The 20,874-nt window shown below is 44.7% G+C and overlaps 1 protein-coding gene across 1 annotated transcript in view; it reads left to right on the top strand.

The window, feature by feature from the left end:
• Positions 1-20,874, top strand: part of FRMD3 (FERM domain containing 3) — a 339,467-nt gene that overhangs the window by 247,642 nt on the left and 70,951 nt on the right. Inside the window, exons 8-12 of the mRNA XM_068974120.1 lie at positions 1,447-1,535; positions 4,631-4,694; positions 6,039-6,127; positions 17,162-17,236; positions 17,553-17,621. Coding sequence (XP_068830221.1) covers positions 1,447-1,535; positions 4,631-4,694; positions 6,039-6,127; positions 17,162-17,236; positions 17,553-17,621 — 386 coding nt within the window. The remainder of the gene's footprint in view (positions 1-1,446; positions 1,536-4,630; positions 4,695-6,038; positions 6,128-17,161; positions 17,237-17,552; positions 17,622-20,874) is intronic.

The following is a 20,874-nucleotide window of genomic DNA, read 5'->3' as shown; positions in this document are numbered from 1 at the left end:
TTAAATTACTTGACAGTTTTTCTCTCAAGTGGGAGATCAAGACCGTGTGTATCAGAAACACTCAGGTCCCACCCCAGAGCCACCGAACAGCATCTCTGGGGAACCTGGAATCTGCCTTTTAAACAAGCTCCCAACGTGGTACTCAAGCACATGTGTTTCAGAAGCGTTTTATGAAAACAGTGTTCTTTTCATATCCTAAACCCACTGCACATCAACCAGGCACTAATCTGAATCCTAAACTAAGCATTTATATCAACCAGGCTCTTAAAGGTGTGTTTTTGAGTCTTACTAGAACATTTCTTTACCCAGGTGAGACCAGCTAATGGTATTCGGTGAAGTCCCTCATTCTAGAGCTCGTAGCTCAGACTGGACCTTAGAAGGGCCTGGGGAGCCCCATCACCCCCTGTTGTCCAGTCCCATGGGGATGTGAAGGTGCAGCCCAGGCAGAGAGCTGGCAGGCTGGTTGACAGTGGCATGTGCATCTTCTGCCTCTGCCCACATGATTATTTTAGAGTATTTGCCAGATGTCTCTTCCTGCTAATGGTATAAATTAGATTATTCCACTTCATGAATTAGATTTTATCCACAAATCTGAGCCTCTCTGTCTGTTTTATTTATTACCTGGAGACTGACTTGAGTTTTGTTGTTATCATTGTTGTTCCTTTGCCTTAATTTATCCATGCTTAGTTTTCCTGCTGGAGACTGGAATCAAAGTAGGCATTTCCAGGCATATCTTTATTTTTAAATTACCAGAAATCCCATTGACTAGTTAGTTTAGATGCTCAGGGCTTTGGTTTCAGGGCTGATGACAACCAAGAACAATTTTCCTACTGACATGGTGGATCTGACAGCTCAGGCAGTCCCACAAGACACTTGGAAGTAGACTAGTGGTTTGGGACTAATCTGTATTTTCCCAGGAGGTTTCTAGGGAGGCAGAGGTCCACTCCTCAAATAGAAAAGCTACACATTCCTGGCCCTCGCCCACATTTTAGAGGTACTATCCTCGGAAGTCCCATCTTAGAAACTTAGTTTATGGCTATGATCATTGTCAGAGAAGGCGATGCCCCCCACTCCAGTACTCTTGCCTGGAAAATCCCATGGATGGAGGAGCCTGGAAGGCTGCAGTCCATGAGGTTGCTGAGAGTTGGACACAACTGAGCGACTTCACTTTCACTTTTCACTTTCATGCATTGGAGAAGGAAATGGCAACCTACTCCAGTGTTCTTGCCTGGAGAATCCCAGGGACGGGGGAGCCTGGTGGGCTGCCGTCTAAGGGGTCCCACAGAGTTGGACACGACTGAAGTGACTTAGCAGCAGCAGCAGCATGATCATTGTACTTAACCTAAAATTCACCCAGACTGAGGATGAATAAGCATATAATTTACCCTTTATTTGATATTCCTTAATTGAATATGTTCTTATTTCTGTGTTGTTTTTTTTTTCCAGGATTCAACAGGCACAACAACATTTTTAGGATTCACTGCTGCAGGCTTTGTGGTATTCCAGGGAAATAAGAGAATCCATTTGTTAAAGTGGTGAGTACTTCTTTGGAAAACAATTCTTGTTTTTTCTTAATCTTGTTTTTCTTTCCCGGTCTTTGACTTTCTATTTGGAACTGCCAGGTAGAATGCCTAAGATCCATTTCCCTGCCTTGGAGCTTCTTACAAAGAGATTATTCATCTATAAATGAAGTTCAATCTTGGTTTCTCTAGACCTCAGGAGACCTGGAGTGTGTCCCAGGCTCAGAGGCTCTGCCTCCAAAGGGAAGGTGTCCAGGATTCCTGGTGAAGAAATACCAGGGGTGACCACAGGGTGCCTCAGGGCAGGGTTAGGGTGCAAGTTCCCTCAGACAACAAGAACCCTCTCTATTTCTGTCACTTCTTTTCATTCGCTTCTGTTGAATTCTTACTGCAGACCCACCCCTCTGTAATCCAGTGTATCAGTGAAGATGCTTTTGACTCAAAGGAACAGGAATGTCTGCTCACAGTGGCTTACAGATGAGAAGCCAGCAAAAGTTCCAGGGGTCTGGCAGCCCCATGGTCCTTTAACTTAACTACCTGGCAGCATCATGGAGGACTTGCGCCTTTGCATTTTCTTCTCTGCAGTCACAGGGTGGTAGCTTTTGTCCCCAGGTTCGTGCTTATAAAATGGCCATGCATGCAACTTCAGTTGTCAGATCTTCTCATGGCAACACCCTCAAGGAGAACAGCCCTTTGCATGTGTCTCCTGGGAAGACAAGGATAGCTTTTTCAGAAGCTCTGTAAGAGACTGCCTATGTATGTAATTGGGCAGGGTGGGTCACATGTGCCTCCTTAAACCAATCCTTCCAAGAAGTAGAATTCTGTGATGAGGTTGGTCAAATCAAGATTCATCCTCTTGGGGAGAACATCATCTATATGAACACTTGATCTAGAGGAAGAATAAAGAATGGATTCTGTCAGTGAGGACGTGGGAGAATGGACCAGCAGTGCCCGCTGTGTCCAATCAGGGAACAAAATAGTTTTAGTAAAGAGTGAAGAAGTCTGCAGAAACTAACACAGCATTGTTAAACAACTATACTCCAATAAAAAATTTAAAAAAATTTAAAAAAAAATCAAAAAAAAATTGCACTTATCTTGACTGTACTTTAAAACACAAAAAGTGAAGAAGGCTGAACATTTTGTGTGTGTTGGAATATTGTAAGGGCTTAGTCTTGCTCATAGCTTCAGCTTGATTTGGTTCCCTCTCTGATGGTCCTTGACAGATTAGTCACCTGGTCTCTCTGGATGGTGGACTCACTCTCTTGGCTTGAGCCCTAGGGGTCAGAAGTTTTTGATGGGCCTCTGGGCATCCACCCTCAGTCCTGGATTAAAAATGCTCTCTCATGTTTATCTGAACCTCCATTTCATGGTTCTTTTAGCATCAGGATTTCTTCCAGCACCTTTTTATCAAGTCTCCATCCACCCCCATCGCTTCTTGCACTCTCCTCTGAGCCCCTGCCTTCCCTTCAAACCTTCTCTACAAGAATAGAATCGATCAGCTCATGTCCACTTTGCTTCCTACACCTTCTGCTCTGTTTTTATGATCAGCCTTCTCTTCCTAAGAACCCTAATTTGCCTAAATATCTTCCCTACCTACTCTGTCATTGCCTTTATTCATGTCATACTGTCAGTTCGCATCTGCGCCCACATACTCTCTTCCTCCATAATGAGCATTCTCAAACTTTCGTGTGTCTCTAATAAATCACTTAACTCTCTGAGTCTCAATGTACTCGTTCATAAAACGGGCATTCATTATATCCAACTACTTTTCAGGAAAGAAAGGAGATGGGGGAGAAGGAAATGAAATAGTGTGTGTGAAAGTGATTTGGTTTGTGAACTAGGATGTTTTATAAATACATAACATGGTGGGTTACCTACTTTCTTCTCTGTGTCTTCAGTATTTATAAAGAAGCTCTGATGTTAACTACCCTTCACTCCATTCCAGAATAAGTTCCCTAGGGATTTTCTGACTTTGGGGAGCATGGGCAGGGCTTCCCCCATTCTCTCCTACAATTACAAAAGGCTTGAGGGTCCTGCAGGGTGTTTGATCCTTAGGTACTACTCAACTCTGGAGTCCTTGGGTTAGACACGTGCATATTGATTGCAAGTCTCTCCCCTTGGAGCTTTAGTTTCTTCCTGGGTCCACTGAAGAGTTGAGATGGACAGTTCCCAGATCTTTTGTTTCTAGGTTCTAAATCTTGGTATTTCTGGTGGGATGTTGTCATCCCCATCTCTTCCAGCTGTGGCTTAGGAACACATTTGTAACAGCCATGTACATGTTACTAAAGTAAATTTTCTTCCCACGTTAAACCTAGTGTTGTTTTGTTTTGAACATTCACTGAACTTCATCCCTCTTGCAAATCCTCACCACAGCTTAATATGACCTCACTGTTCTTTTTCCCCAGGAAAAGCACAGGGGTACATATCACTGTCCTAGGAATTAGATCAAAAGAATAAAAATAGAATTCCCTCCTCTCTTTACACTTATCTTCTTACCAAGGAGGTGACCTTAGGTCTACATTTCAGGTCGATTTTAACTGAGCATCTCCTTTAAATGAAGCCTCAAGTCTTTTGACTATAGTTCCTCCAGGTATCCTTATAGTTTTGAATATTTCATTATCTAACAAAATAGTTCATTTATAAACAGGGAGGGCAGAAATGAGAATTTTGCAATGTGGTGCATGTCTTAGAGATGGATATGAAAGGATATGAATATTGTGAATCCATATGGTTTCATTAACCAAATCTAAAATAACTATTACATACTTCCTACCTCACAAAGTGAGTTGGCCAATTAATATTGTTTTGGTCATTAATATTCATGAAACCTCTAGAGCTCCTTGGAAGAAAGATGCAGCTTAACTGTAAAAAATAAAATAAACAATTCTGAGCTGCCTACGGATCCTCTTTTGGGAAGAAAATTGCTGTAGAATTCACTTGGGGGCTCTTCCCTGCTTATTTGGCCTCCAGCAATGATAAGATAATATCTTGTTTCATTGCTGTCTGCTTGGCATTTGTGAGTCAGATGGATTCCTATGGGAAAGCGTGTACCTTAATTAGCTGCCACTTTTTTTTTTTTCTTCTCACCCAAAGAGATTTTCTTTTCTTAGGCCAGATGTCTGCAAATTGAAGTTTGAAGGGAAGACATTTTATGTGATTGGCACCCAGAAGGAGGTCAGAAACTGCTTTTCTACCTGTCTGTTGTTGGGTGTGCATGCGTGTGTTTGCACATGCGTGTGTGCAGGTGTGCCTGTGCATGAGAAAGTTTCAGGTATGACATGTACCTGTAGTAATGTAGCCCCCAAAGACCATGATGTTAAAGTTTGTGGTGATACCGGAAATTTAGAGGTAAATAACACCAGGTTTACACATTTAAGAAGGCAATGGCAACCCACTCCAGTGCTCTTGCCTGGAAAATCCCATGGATGGAGGAGCCTGGTAGGCTGCAGTCCATGGGGCCGCTAAGAGTCAGGCACGACTGAGTGACTTCCCTTTCACTTTTCACTTTCATGCATTGGAGAAGGAAATGGCAGCCCACTCCAGTATTCTTGCCTGGAGAATCCCAGGGACAGAGGAGCCTGGTGGGCTGCCGTCTATGGGGTCGCACAGAGTCGGACACGACTGAAGCGACTTAGCAGCAGCAGCACACATTTAAGAATTAATCCAGTGAACAATGCTGACCATATACCCCTGTGTAAGAACTAGGTTGTGATAGACTTGGGCTTTCCAGTGCCTCAGATGGTAAAGAATACACCTGCAATGCAGGAGACCCAGGGTTTGATCCCTGAGTCGGAAAGATCCCCTGGAGAAGGGAATTACAACCCAGTTCAGTATTCTTGCCTGGAGAATTCCATGGACAGAGGAGCCTGGTGGGCTACAGTCGATGGGGACACAAAGAGTCAGACATGACTGAGATACTAACACTTTAACTTTCACTGACTTGAGAAATAGCTAATGGCTCTTCTCCCTACCTCTATCAATTGCCAGAATACAAAATTAGGAAATGAATTAATAATATTTAAAGATAGGTATCAACCAGTGTTGATTAGAGTTTTATAAAAAGTAGAAGTTTTGGGAATCTTAAAATCAAGGAGTTACCACATGTAGGTTGGGTTTATCACTTGGGAGGAGGCCATTACTGAAGAGCCTCAGAGCTCAGTCTGAAAGTTTCTTGACTTTCTTGAGCCTAGTGTTTAAGCACTAGATATTCAAGAATGGTGAGTAAAATTTTAAATTCATCCAAGTCTGATTGAGAGGTAGGTGATGCCTGGAGTGTTGAGAAAGATTATGAAGCTGTTCTTTATCCAGAACAGGACCTGGAAAGGTTAGTAATATCTGCAAAGGGTGAGGGAAGGAGGAATATGCCTTTAGCATCTTCTAAGTACATGGCAATGCATAAATTACTTCAGTTCTGTTTGGTAGGTGGTGGGATACAAATAGGTAAATTCTTAAAAGAAAAATATGAAAAACTTAAACTGTGTTTAACGTGCCCTTAATTGTTTTGTTATATTTTATCAGAAAAAAGCCGTGTTGGCATTTCATACTTCAACACCAGCTGCCTGCAAGCATCTTTGGAAGTGTGGGGTGGAGAACCAGGCCTTTTATAAGTAAGTCACTTTTATTCATTTAATCATAGGTTTGAAAAGCGCTTCTGGAGTCCTTTATGTTTTGTAAACAGCTACGTATTCATTTCTTTTAATATAGTCATTTTTTATTATATTTAAGTGAGTTATAATTTTGCTGCATTGTTCAGAGTGACTCCCAACCACTGTTGGCCTGACCATGTCTTGAACTTTATACTGGGTGTTTCCTAATTGCTTTGGGCTTTTTGGGGGGAGGGGCACTGTTGTTTCCATTCAACATGTCACAGGATCTGTTTCTGGTTGGTGCCCCCCTTAGAAGCAGACCTTGGGAAGAGCTTAGTGCAAATGGGGTGTGGTTACTGAATGTACCAATAGGGGAGTGGAGGAGGGAGAGGGGAAGCAAGAAATATAGGGCATGATATTGAGTAGTCACTACTGTGAGCTGCTGGACTCAGCTGTGTCTGCTGGGGAACCCTAGCAGACTGCAGAATGTGCCTCAAAGTTCTCCCACTGACTGGCAAAGAGATTGGTCTGTTTATCTACCAATTCCCCATTCATTTTAGTTTAGAGACACTTAGAAGGGCAAAGTTAATACTCTCTAGCACTTCTGGCTTACTCTGAGCTTGGGTTGTATATGCTCTCAACAACAGAAAAAGAAACCTTAGGCAGAGAGTCACACATATTCCTGGTAAGAAGGCGTCAGTGTTTAGAGATGAGGGCCAAAGGTTTGTAGGTAGAATGCCATCAGGGTCTTCTAGGATCACAGAAAGTCAGTGCTGCACAGAACTTCAGAAACCATCCATAAAACTCTCAGGTTTTAAAAAAGGTTCAAATTTAGGATTTTTCCATAAGTTCTAGTTTCTCCTCATGATAAAACAATACATGTGCAAAAACCATTCAATGTCCTGAACCATTGAGATCATTACTGATTGGAAGAGCAGTGGTGATGGACGCAGTCAGGAGCCTAGTGAGCCCTGCCTGAGGTATCAGCACCACTCTCCCTTGGAGTTCATCCAGGTGGATTTTGTTCCACTCTGCTATCCTGCCCTGATACACTGAAATAGTCTTACTTATTAGACTCACCTGAAACTACTGAATCTCTGATCATCCTGGGCTTTGGCTTATAAGGGCCTTCAGGAGAATGAAGGCTGAAACAGTGTTTTTCAACCTCTTTTAAGCCACAGAACTCTTTTCCTTACACAGAAAGTGTAGACAAAGCTTATGCAAAAAAAGATAAAAGTAGAGAAGCTGTGCTGTTGGTGGGGACCAAAGTTGGGACTGGGGACTAGAGACCCTTGACTCATTGCTCACTGTTCTGCAGGAGGTTGGGTGACCAGTTGTCTGAGTTTGCCCATGACTTTCCCAGATTTGGAGTGAAAACTCCCAAGTCTTGGGCAGATGCTATCAGGAGCATAATTTGAAAACGCTTGGATGAGATGATTCACAAAATGCTGTGCTTCTAGGAATCATGATGCATATCAATAAGACATCAAGGCATCTGTGAGTCTCCTGCAGTGTTTGAAGACTGCTAAACATAGAATAGCTGATGACCTCTGAAAACTCAGCATGTCTAGACCACTCCATTCACATGACAGCAGAGAGAAGGAAAGGCAGACAGTCTGATGTTCTTAGTCTTAGTTGGAGCCTACACATCTTTTTTTTGTTTTTAACCATTAAAAAAATTGAGATAATACTCACATACTATAAAATCAACTGTTTCAATGTGTGAGTTCCGGGGTTTTAGTATAATTCACCAATTTAGGCAACCATCACCACAATCTGATTATTCAGGACATTGAATAGTTTTTGCACGTGTATTGTTTTATTATGAGTGAGAGAGTCAGTTGGTATATGGAGTAAAATAAATGTAAAAACACAATTGAAAAGAGAGGAGAGAAAGGGGGAAAACCCACAATCAAAGGAATCCATTTGAGGCATTTGGAGTATGCTTATTATCTGCCAGCTAACAAAGTAGTCTGACAATTCTATCGTTGAATGGGCCAAGTAGGCATATCAAAGATATCACTTCCAGTCATCTGTAGAAGCTTCTGAACACCCAAGGAGTGTAACTGTGAGAACAGGTGGCACCATACAGAGTTGACTGGGTCCTTGCGTCAACACCTCTGCCAGGCTACCCCGTCTCTCCCATTAAGACTTCTAATCCCTAATATTTATCCTGACCTGAGATTTGTCCAAACATTGTTCCACCATTATCCCATAATTATCCCTGTTCCTTAAGAAAGAGGAAAGATAGAGCTTATCCTGACCCAGCAGTGTGACCTTGAACCAGTGGCTGACCACATCTGGCTCATCTGTTGAAGGGAGGAAGCTGGGACTTAGGTATGATTTGCTTGTATCACTGTGGCCTCGTGTTAAGAATAGTGGGCTTTGGAGGCCAACAGACTTGGGTTTGAACCTTGATTCTGTTGCTTACTAGTCATGTGACCTGAAACAAAACAATGAACACTTTGAGCCTTATCTTTATTTTTCATCTGTAAAATTCAATTGGTAATCCCTGCCCTGCAGTGTCTAGTCCTGCCAAGCACACTGACCATCAGTAAGTGGTAGCTGCTGCTATGACTATGACGACTCCCTGCTCCATGAATAGGAAATGTTTTCTGAGTGCCAGTTGGTTGCAGAGCCCAGTCCCTTTGCTTCTGAAGAGCTCTGACTCTGTGAAGCTCAGAGCTTCCTCCACTGCCAGGAGCCAGTGTGAGGAATCCCGCCCATGGCAAAGGTCATGAGGAAGGAAGCCCGACAAAACGCAAAGGCGTGATCCGGCTTCAGGGGTTCCCCCTGGGTTTTCCTGAATATCTACCCACAAAAACCAGAGTAGGCCTGATTTTATCGTACTGTGCTTTCCACTCTTCTGACGTTCTCTGGAAAAAAGGTAACTCAGGGCTTCAGTCTCCTGCATATGAAAGGAATGTTTCAGCTCAAACCCGTCTGATGGCTCTCTAACTTGCCTGACAGGTTCCCCCAGACTTTGTACAACTAGTGAATTGTTTACAGGCCCCCAACCATGAGAGGCACAAAGCTTAAAGCATCTTAAAGATACAGAGCCTTTTCTAAAAAGCTAAAAATTATACTGGTGATGGGTTTCACTGTTGAGTCAATGACTGCTGCCAGGCCTCCATATTCTTTATCTTTTAGGCACCTGAAAGATATTAATCAATGTAACTGGGATATAGGAATAGGAATATAGTAGTTTTGATGTTAGCAACACTAGACTTTTGAGTTAATTACTTTTCTTTGTTATATATCACTGCACTCCTCTTGTGTCCTTGCTATGTAAGAATGTAACTTTATTTAGTGCTTTCTGAGAGTGGCACCAGACTTTGGGAAGAACAACACTTTTAAGACAAATAAGTCTTCTGGTTGACAAACCCTTATCAGAAAAGGGCTGTAAAATGTTAATTGGCCTTCTGGCCAGAAGATGATGTAAATCACCTAAGACTTGTGTATACAACTAGGTATGCAGAGAGAAAGCCTAGTCTCGGTAAGAGTCAGGGCTGCTGATGCTGCATAATTTTATATTATCCATTGATCTCTATGTACAAAAAAAAGGTATAAAAGGCCTTTCTGGACAATAGAGGATGGGCCAGTCACTGGACTGGTTTCCCCTGTGTCCTCTTTACTCTATTTTCTGGCTGAATTCCCATCTGGAGTGAGGAGGCTCACCATGTCTACTTACTTGCCCTGGCTTTTAAGTCCCGTGAGAGAGGGAGCCCAAGGCGGGGCACTCTCTGCTATTTAAACGAGTGCCGGTGGCCTGACGTAGATGGTGCAAACTTCTTGTCCTGAAGTTTTATTGGCTTTCCCCATAAACCAAGTTATTCAGCCTCTTTTCTCCACTAAATTTTCCTACTACACTATTTCTTCCTAATCTCTCTTTATATTTCTAGTTAAATAAATAAGTTTTCCTTGGACTCTTTGCAACCCCATGGACTGTAGCCTACCAGACTCTGAGGAGCCTCCTAGTCCATGGAATTTTCCAGGCAAGAGTACTGGAGTGGGTTGCCATTTCCTTCTCCAGGGGATCTTCCCAACCCAGGGATCAAACCCAGGTCTCCCGCACTGCAGGCAGACTCTTTACCATCTGAGCCACCAGGGAAGCCATATTTCTAACTAAATAAATAAGTTTTCCTCACCTACGCCATCTCCCCTTCGAATTCCCTGGATCCACCGGGGCAGGACCCCGGCACTCCACTGCCTGCTTCCTTTCCTGGCCCTGCTTCCAGCTGATCATGGTTTTGGCCTGCATGGTCTGGGCCGGCAGAGCAAGGCGCTGATCTTTTTTTTTCTCTTTTAATTGGAGTATAATTTCTTTATAGTGTTGTTAGTTTCTGTTGCACAACATGAATCAGATATATACATATATATATACATATACACACACACACATATACACACCCCCACCTCTTGAGTCACCCCCTCTTGAGTCACCCCTGTCCCACCCCTCTAGATCATTACAGAGCACCAAGCTGAGCTTCCTTTGCTGTACATCCAGCAGCTTCCCACTAGCGATCTAGTTGACACATGGTAGTGTATATACGTCAGTGCTATTCTCTCAGTTTGTCCCACCCTCTCCTTCCCCTGCTGTGGCCACAGGTCTGTTCTCTATGTCTGCATCTCTCTTCCTGCCCTACAAATAGGTTCATCAGTTCTACTTCTCTAGAGTTCATACATATGTGTTAATATGCGATGTTTGTTTTTCTCCTTCTGTCTTCACTCTGTATGGCCGACTCTGGATTTATCCATGTCACAAAGCCCTGATCTTGTTTCCTGGATTGGGAGTGGTTTGTTTCCTCCTTTGCACTTCACCTGTCATGAGAATAGGGAGGCCTCATGGCCAAGAATTCTCTAGTACGCTTTTAACACATGAATGTGCTGCTAGTTGTCAGCTGGCCCGGGGCCACTGATCAGGTTTGAGAGCCCTGGCTCTGAGATCTGCTGCCTGGGAACAGAGCCCAGAAACAGAAATTCTCCCTCCTGCTCCAACCCCCTGGGGGTCCCCAACACAGACTTAGACAGTCACCATCTGAGAGCTTCCTCCCTGCCATGTGTTTTGGGTGCTGCCATCCCCAGAGCCCTGGGATGTGCCATTTCTGGACACTGATTCCCTGAAAGTGCATTAGATTCCCTGAAGAGTTCAGTGGCTCCCTGGTGGTTCTTCTGATGAATCTATCTCACACCTGCTTTAGGCTGAGACTGTGCTGTGGGACACAGTGGAAGCTCAAATGACACTCTCTTTCCCCAGCTTTCTATGGAATTTTGTGCAGGACATAAAGGTAGTCCCTAATAAATTTCTTGTCTGGGTTAGTGTGCATTTTGTCAAAGAAACAGTATTACACTTGGTCATCAAGATTACACTTGGTCATCAAGATTACACTTGGTCGTCAAGGACCCAGAGTATCTCCATAAACTGATCTTTCACACTTCAGTGAGCATGAGAGTTACCCAGAAATCCTGTTAGAATGTGGATGCTGGTTCAGTAGGTCCGGGTGGGGCCCAGGAATCCAGATTTCTAATAAGCTCCCTGGTGATGCTGAGCTGCAGGTGTATGGCCCACACTTGAGTAATGAGGTTCTAAACCAGAGATCCTCAGCCTGACTGCACATTAGAATCACCTGGGGGAACTTTTAAACAATAACAACATGGACCCTACCTGAGACCCAATTAATCTGAAATCTGAGTCCTCACCAAAATGTGTACACGAGTGTTCATAGTAGCATTCTTCATCATAGTTAAAACAGATGCCTATCAACTGATGAAAGGATAAAGGAAAGTGGTATATCCATACAATGGAATATTATTGAGCCATAAAAGGGAGGAAGTACCTACTGATTCCTGCTACAACATGGATGAAACTTGAAAACATGATGCTAAGGAGTGAAAGAAGGAAGGGACTTTTAATAGGTATTGGGAGGTTCTTTTGAGGGTAATGAAGATATGTTTTTTATGAATCTCTAACTTTGTAAATTATACTGAAAACCACTCAAGTGTACAATCTAAAAGGATGAACATTATGTTTTGTGAATTATATTTCAATAAAGCTTTTATTTTAAAAATTCAGAATCTGGGATGAAGGATCTTGATATTAGTAGTAATATACCTTTTCCAGGCAGGGTGAGCCTGCAACCTAGGGTTGTGTGCTCTAATCATGTGATTCTCAAAGTTTGGGTCCCTGGACCAGCATCAGCATTTCTGGGGAACTTGTTTTAAAGGCCTGGCTCCAACTCAGACTTACTGAATCAGAACCTTGTATTTTCAAAAGCCCACCCAGTGATCCTGATGCATTCTAAAGTACGAGGACCTGCATGGCCAAGACATTATTTTAAAAATACAGAAAAGCCTGGGTTTGCAGCCTGGTTCCTCCAGCTTCTATGATGTGACTGTTATTAAGTGAATTTACCCTTTTGTGCCTCAGTTTCCTCATGTAAGAATGTGGATTGCTTCTTCCTGTGGGAGAGCTGTGAGGATGAAATAAATTAGTGTATTTAAAGTGCTTTTTAAATAATAAATTAGTGCATTTAAGCACATCCCTGGTGGCTCAGCAGTAAAAAAAATCCACCTGCAATGCAGGAGATGGGGGACTTATCCCTGGGTTGGGAAGATCCTCTAGAGGAGGAAATAGCAACCCACTCTAGTATTCTTGCCAGAGAATCCCATGACAGAGGCGCCTGACAGGCTTCAGTCCATACGGTTACAAAGAATCAGACGTGACTGAGCAACTGAGAATGCAGTGTGCTTTGGATGGTGAATGATGCCTAGTAGGGCTCAGTAATAACATATATTGTTATTACAGTGATTACTCCAGAAGCTATAAACCCTAGGGAAAAGGGAAATTGTATTGTTAGTTCTAGAGGTGGCCTTTAGAGCACCAGCCAGTGTCTCCCCAGCACCTAACCTGACCTCCGTCCTCAGCTCCTGTACTAACAGGTACCAGAGGAGAAGCTGGAAGCAAGGGTGAGTGAGGACATATTCCTGCAGAGCTGTGCTGTGTATACATAAGATGACACTGATACTCAGAGAATGCTTTTTCTATTCCAAGCACTGTGAGTATGTATGCACGTCTCACAAATAGTATCCCATTTAAAACAGACTTTCAGTGTCAGGACTGGACAGAACTCCATAACCCCATGGGAAGGGGTCTCTAGGTAGAGTGACTCTGCTCTGAATGTTCTGGGGGTGGGGGAGAGTTGTGACAGTAGAAAAGAGAGAAATAACGAGACCACCATTTGAATACACAGGCATCACCCAGTCAGGTGCTGGTCAGCTGGGGACTGGATTTCCCTGTGAGGTCAGAGATTTGAGAATAGCCAGTGCTTCTGTGCTGAGGTTTTGATGAGTAGCTGGAGATGGAACTGGGGAGAGGAAAGACCAGAAAGGAGGCTAGAGGAGAGAGAACTGCTACTGCTACTAGGCTGTGCCGGCGTTGCCTTCACTGGGAGGAAGTCTTGCTCTGGGCTCATGGATGGGAGAGCCTGGGAGCAGAGAGCTGGAACGGGTCAGCTAGAGCTGGAGCCTGAAGCTTTTATTTGCCTTCAGAGTGTTTGACATGGTTCCCAGTATGGCCACGGCTTAGAGAATTGGCTTCAGTAGCTCAACAGTGAGAAGGCAATGCAGAGGTTTGGAGAGTGATACCAGGGGTAGGGGAAGAGAGAGAGGGACGGAGGGTGTCATATAATGAGCAAGGAGTACCATACATGTTTTCAGATCATTTCGTCTCATTTAAGCCTTCCCAGGTAGCACCAGTGGTAAAGGGCCCACCTGCCAATGCAGTAGACAAAAGAGATGTGGGTCAATCCCTGGGTTGGGAAGATCCCCTGGAGTAGGATATGGCAACCCACTCCAGTATTGTTGCCTGGGAAAATCCCATGGACAGAGAGGAGCCTGGCGGGCTACAGTCTATGGGGTCGCAAACAGTCTGACACAACTGAAGTGATTTAGCACTTCTTATTTAACCCTCCTCAGAACACTATGAATTAAGTAATCTAATATCATCATTCTTTAAAAAATTTGTAAAGAAACTAAGGCTCAGAGAAGCTACATGACTTGACAAAGGTCACAGGACCAGAAGCAGGAAAGAATCCTGAGCTCCTGTGTTTTGGGGTAAAATGCCACCTGGGAGTCATTCAAGGAGGATGTGGGGACTCCGAGTTTCTCTGATACAAGTAGGCAGCCTTGGAATGACCTTGGAGTGTTTGATAAAAATACAAATTCCCGGGCCCCTATCTAGAGGGACTGAATGAGCCTCTCCAGTGATGGCTCCTGGGAGCTGGTACTCCTAACCCTGCTCCAGCATCTACTGATATACAGCCAAAGGTGGCCACAACTGCATGCGTGTCCTCTGACCCAGCCACATTTCTCTTGCCTTCATTCATTTCCTTCCCATCCCACTGTCCGTTTCCCACTTCCCAGGGGTTTTGTGGGGTTCACGCTCTCAGAATAAATTCCCCTGTTAAAACTCCATAAAAGACCTCAGGCCAGACATTATTGGGTGTCTCCCTGAACATTTGGGAGGGCAGGGGATTGGTGGTAATGCTCTCGATAGAGTGTCTCTGAGACAGTGAAACCTCACAAATAACCAATAAGGGCACTTAACTGTTAGAAAGAAGCCAACGCTTTTTTCACTCCTCTCACCCTGACCAGACAGCTATTCGCTTTCTCTGTGAAACATGCCTTCTAGCCAGTTTTCCTTGACGTATTTGGTGGGTTTGTGTAGATGCAATGAAGTGCTGTGAGGCCTTCCACCAAGAGGCTGTTCTGAGGCAGTGGCCTCTGCATGGGACTTAGAAGGGCAGGAGCTGAGGCTGAACTGGCGAGAGACAGAGCCACCCACTTCTCCCTAGACGAGCCCCCATCTGTGGAATTGCTGTGCTAGCCACACCTCCATAAAATGGGTACAGAGTTGAGTCTGAATTTCAAAAACTGCAATTAGGACTCCTAGTAAGCTTTTTTAGCAGATGACCTTGCCGTGAGCATCCTTAGGAACCTAGAGCAACAACAACAAGACAATAAAAAAGCAGAAACTGCTTTAAAAGTTTCTCCACCTCCTACCTCTGAATACTTGGGAGCAACAACTCTGCTGAGATGGGAAATGTGTCCAGGCCTGTGCCTCTCTGGGGCTAAGATTGGAGGTAGGGTAGCAAAAAGGCCCAGACCAGGCACTTCCTCAAGGGAGGAGGCACAATGATGCTGACTCCATTAGTGAGGCTTGCTGGGCCATTTCTCCTCTTGAGTGCATGTGGTCTGTAGCCTGGCTTTGGCCAGCAGCCTGTCCTAGGCATCTAGACCCCTCTGCAGTGTGGGTTTCATGTGCTCTGCTTATCCTTAGGGCTCCCATGCTGTTTTCTCTGGGCCCTGCCTTGACAGGAATCCCTCTCCCTGGGCTTGACCCCCTCTCCTGCCCATCTTGCTCCCTGGATTCATCCTTTGTAGCCGGTACTCTTCTCTGTGGGTTTGGGTGGTTTGCAAAATAGTATTTTTTGTGACTTTCCATTGTCCTGAGGACAAAGACCGAATCTTTAACAAGGACAGCTGAAGGTCAGGTCCCACTAAATTAGTGGGGAGAATGTGTGAGTGAGACTGTAAAACAGTCGTAAGAACAGCACAGGGAAATGTACATCAGACCATCTTAGTCCCCCCGGTGCTCAGGGTCTGGGCTTTTACCTGCTGGGCATTCTGCCTAGAACACAGCCACCACCCACTGTGTTAACACCTCCCCTCCCCTGAAGCTCAGCTTAGAGATCTCTTCCTCAGGCCACCTTCTGTGGCTCCCAGATCAGACCAGCACCACCTCCATACTCCCATTGCATCTTTTTCTTCATAGCACCACTGCTTGTAATTTACCTTTGTTCTCTTCTTTGTGGGGTTTCTAGATGAATATCCATTTCCCTCTGGGCCTTACATTCCATGAATGTAAAGTTGTGTCTTCCTTGAGCTTGTGTCTTCCTTGGTGCACAGAGCAGAAGAGACAATTGGTTAATAGTGCTAAGTGATTGAACCCAGGCTTCATGGACTCAGGGCTGGGGCTCACTGCCCACACCGAAGCTTCCAGACACAGCCCTCATTGTGTGATTGTCTCTACTCAGAATTCCATAGAGCATATTGTTCTGTTTGGTTTTTATTGAGATTTTGTAATGATCAATAGTTTAAAATGATCCTGAACCCTGTAGACCCATTTTTTCTAATTTGTTGGGTTTAACCGCATTAGGCTCAAAGTGTCTGACTTTGAGGTATACTGAGGTATCATAGGAATCAAATGCCCCGTGTGTGGCCTCTGGACTGCACATGTTCTGAACTGTTCTTTCAGAGTGGTGGTGTTTTGTTTGTATTTATGGGAAGGGCTCAGAGGTGCTGAATCAGGGCTTGGCTGGGCTTCTGTTCCTCGTGTATCTTAGTCATCGACTGGTGTGGTTTCTTTTAAAGGGCACTAGGTCATGGTGACACCTTAACCCGTGTTAATACTCAGAAACCAGGGATCATTTCCATGGTGACATAGGCCCCTGTGCCATCTCCCAGAAAATACACAGTAGGTGAGTTCTATGTGACATGGGGCATGACCTGTGTCACCAAGGAACTGCTTTCTGCTGCAGTGCTGGCATAGCTCCAGGCAAGAAAGTCTGCCCAGCAAAAAACTGTAATGATGCCCTCTGCCTTAGCCCACCCTCTTCCTGTCACTGCAGCAGAAACTGGGAAAGAATCCCTGCTGATCATTGATATTGCCTGGTCCTTTTTGCAGATCATGAACCTGGTAATAGATTATGATACCAAATGTGTGGGTCACCAACAGCATATACAATAATGAAAAGAGATCACATAGAAAAGACCAGATTGCAACATACATGGTGAAAGAAACATTTCTTTCAGGTGTGTGTGTGTGTGTGTGTGTGTGTGTGTGTGTGAAAGAGAGTATGAGTGTGTGTAAGAGAGAGATAACAGTATAACGTATCTCTTTCTTGGCAGTCAGAAATATCTGATTACCACACATTACAGCATGTTCCGCTTGGACTTTGCAGTGGCATACCACCTCTGCTCTGCTTTTTCTTACAGGTATGCAAAATCCAGTCAGATCAAGACAGTTTCAAGCAGCAAGATATTTTTTAAAGGAAGTAGATTTCGATATAGGTGGGTACCCACGGTTCCACTTCGATGATGGGGTTGGCCTCGGCACAGCCTTTGATGTTAGAATATGGTATTGATACTTGTAAATCAGTGCACTTTGGGCCACATCCCAGTTTGGGGGCTCCCTTTCCACTCACCTCTTATGCCCACAGGATCTCTCAAACTCTGTAGTAATATCCCCTCATGGAGGAGTAGAAGGCATGGATTCTTAAGAGTTGGGTCAGACCACTGTGAAGTTTAAAAAAACAAAGTGCACACAACCCTCCCCTTCCACTCTGAGCATCTGTGCACAGACGCCGTGTTTCTGTCTTTTTTGCAGCGGTAAAGTTGCCAAAGAGGTGGTAGAAGCCAGCTCCAAAATCCAGAGAGAACCCCCAGAGGTGCGCAGGTGAGTTGGGGTAGTCCCTAGGGCTCTGAGAGGTTTCTGGGTGGACAGGAGGGTTTCAAGGCAGACTTTGCCAGATCCACTAGAACAATGAAGGGAGCAAGGGCACTAGCTGCCTGGCCCTGTGTTGTTTTCAGCCCCGGTTCCAGGCACTCCCATCATCCCCCGGGTCTCACTCAGGCAGGTCTGGCCGGGCTCCATTCTGAGTTACCGGCTCTGCAGGGAGTCGTTGCCCTGATTTGGCCTGGAGTATCACATGAACAAGCAGGAAGTGCGTGAGGCGTGGCTGAGCTGGGCTGTCCCCTGACTGAGTCCCTCATTCTGTTCTCTTAGAAATGCTCTCTGCCCTCGCCTCTGTTCATCACTCGTGGCCAGTTCCCACTGGCCCAACTCCTCCTAGACTATTTCACATGAAGGGGTAGGGTGCCCATAGCTCATCAGACCTTTAACTCCCCAAAGCCACTCAGAGGAATGAAGAACTTAGTCATTATCGGGACAAGGGTGTGCTTCTCTGTTAACATGGCAATATATGTAATTCTGGGGAATAATAAATATTCTCTTAACCATGCTGGACCTCTTATCACCACAGTTTACACAGATCATTGTACATCCTAAACTTCAAGCATGCTCCATATCTAAAGCTGGACATTCTCATCCTGATTTTCCTCATTTTGAAGGCAAGATCATCATAAGATATATTCTTTAGGAAGTTTTCACACACTGGTGGGCACCAGTCCTTCCTTCCCCACCTTTGAACTTGGATTCTCCGTTATGCTCAGATTTTTTGCTCAGCCTCCTCTATCTCCAGGGTGATCCAGTGAGCTGGGTACCTCTCAACTGGTCCTTGTGGCAGTCAGGCAGGAGGAGGCCACGGTCTCTCAGAAGTGTAGCTAAGCCAGTCAGCGTGGGCACCCACACAGGCGAACAGAACTGCAGTCAGAATGAAATCTGGTGCAGATGTGTACAGAGAATAATTCGTTCCTCGTTTGGGGTGATCCAGTGGGAAGCTTTTCATACTGTTCATGGAGTTCTCAAGGCAAGATTACTGAAGTGGTTTGCCATTGCAGGGAACCACATTTTGTGAGATAGGGAAGCCTGGAGTGCTACAGTCCGTGGGGTTGCAAAGAGTCAGACACAACTTAGCAACTGAACAACACATGGGAAGCTGTCACATGCAAGTCTGCAAAGCAGTCTCTCCTGCTTTAAGAAGCAGGAGAAAACTGTAGAGCGAGGGAGTCAGGGGTGCCCTGGTTGGGCCCCCTTGGAGCAATGCCTGTGAAAGTCTTAGAGTTTACCTGTTAATGACAATGGTCATTTTTTAAAAAATAGCCTTTTTATAGCTCCTCCTCTACCTCCATTGTGGTTACTCAGTGAAGCAGAAACAAAAAAAAAGAAGAAATAGTAGGACATATCATTGGAATGTTTCCAGATTCTTTGGTCTAGAAAGACCTCAGGGATCACCTGGTTCAATGTTTTGATTTTACACATAAGGGAACTTGAGTCTTGGAGAAGTTAAATGATTTGTCTGAGATCATAAATATTTTGGTGGCACAAGTAAGCCTAGAACTCCAGTGTTGTGCCCCTGAGTCCTGTGCTCTTTTCTCTGTAGCATCTGCTGTCTAGAAAGCCTCTGCATTCTCCTAGAAGCTGGGAGGCAAACCTACCCCAGGGGCTCAGCTTGGGTTTTATTCTTCCAGCTTAGAAGCTGAGTGTTTGATCTTAAAAGAAATACTCTATTCTGGGGAACCCCCTTGAAGGCACAAACACAAAGTAGGAAAATGTTTTTAACAGTATACTTTCAGAAAGACCTATTCCAAATATGCAAGGTTTTCCAAAAGCCCATAGTTACTGTCTACAGAGGGTTAATGAGATCAGGAACTGCTAAGTCACTTCAGTCGTGCCTGACTCTGTGCGACCCCATAGATGGCAGCCCACCAGGCTCCCCTGTCCCTGGGATTCTCCAGGCAAGAACACTGGAGTGGGTTGCCATTTCTTTCTCCAGTGGATGAAAGAGAAAAGTGAAAGTGAAGTCGCTCAGTCATGTCTGACTCTTAGCGACCCCATGGACCACAGCCTACCAGGCTCCTCCATCCATGGAATTTTTCCAGGCAAGGACACTGGAGTGGGCTGCTATTATCAGGAAAGAATATTTTAAAACATTTGCCTTTTAAATTTACATTTGCCTCATTTGTGAGAACTAAGCCTTCCTAGAACAAGGCTTCTTAAACTATACCTTGCACAGGGATCATCTAGGGTTCCTGTTAAAATCAGATTCCGATTCGTGAATCTGGCATTTCTAATGTGCTCCCAGATGATGGCCGTGTGGCTAGTTCGTGGTTTGCACTTTGGAATAGCCAGACTCTAGATTACTGGTGGTGGAGGTGGTGGAGGACTCAGATTCATCCTAGCGAAAAGCTTTTCCTGGAGTGGACTGGTCCACCAGAGCAGATGAGAAATGAGACATCCATCAATCCAATTTATAGTTTTTCTTTTCTGGAATCTCCTAAAATCTCCCAGAATATTACTGCAACCAAGGCTCTATAGGCCCTTTCAGCCCTGATTCGCATGGACTTTCTCGCTCTTCCTCTCCTTTCTCTTACATGTTTGTGAAAGGAGGCCTCTCCGGCCCTCAGTTCTTTGGCAGTATCTCTCAAACCTCTGACATCACAAGGAAGAACTTGTTTAAGGTAATGATACAAAGTATGCTCTGGGAGGACAAGGCTTGGGCCTATCTTGGTTACCTCCATCATACCCACCACTTTACACAACGCTTGGTCAAAGTAGGTCAGTAGACATTTGTTGAATGAATGTATGCACTGGGAGTATGGGATGACAGCTTTACTTCTAATTTTCTGAGACTTGAGATCTGTCTGTGGTGCTGCCTTGGGGACCTCGCCCTCCCAAGAAGCAGCACTGTGGTCAGAGCCAGGGTGACGTGTGCCACTTTCAGCAGCCACTTCTTGTTCCTTCCCAGTAGCTGGCTGCAGGGCAGGAAGTTGTTTCTCTGGAACAATTATCGTATTTTCGAATTGTTTTTGACCTCTTTGCAGTGGCTGTCAAAAGTGAGAGCATAGTAGTGAGCTCTTTCTCTGGCAGTGCTCGAGGAGCTCTGCTCATCTAGAACAGTGACGAGAAGACTTCACTTAGCTTTCTTCCCTCTCCCTTGAGATTCTCCTTTTCAAAGGATAGCCAGTTCTTGGACTTCCACTTCTGTTGATACGTGTGTGACATAGAGAAACAGATGCAGACTGAAAAC

This window comes from Capricornis sumatraensis, chromosome 6 (assembly GCF_032405125.1).
Source record: "Capricornis sumatraensis isolate serow.1 chromosome 6, serow.2, whole genome shotgun sequence".
NCBI lineage: Eukaryota > Metazoa > Chordata > Mammalia > Artiodactyla > Bovidae > Capricornis > Capricornis sumatraensis.
The sequence above is the reverse complement of the archived record's forward strand: the minus strand, read 5'-3'. Positions and strand labels throughout refer to the sequence as shown.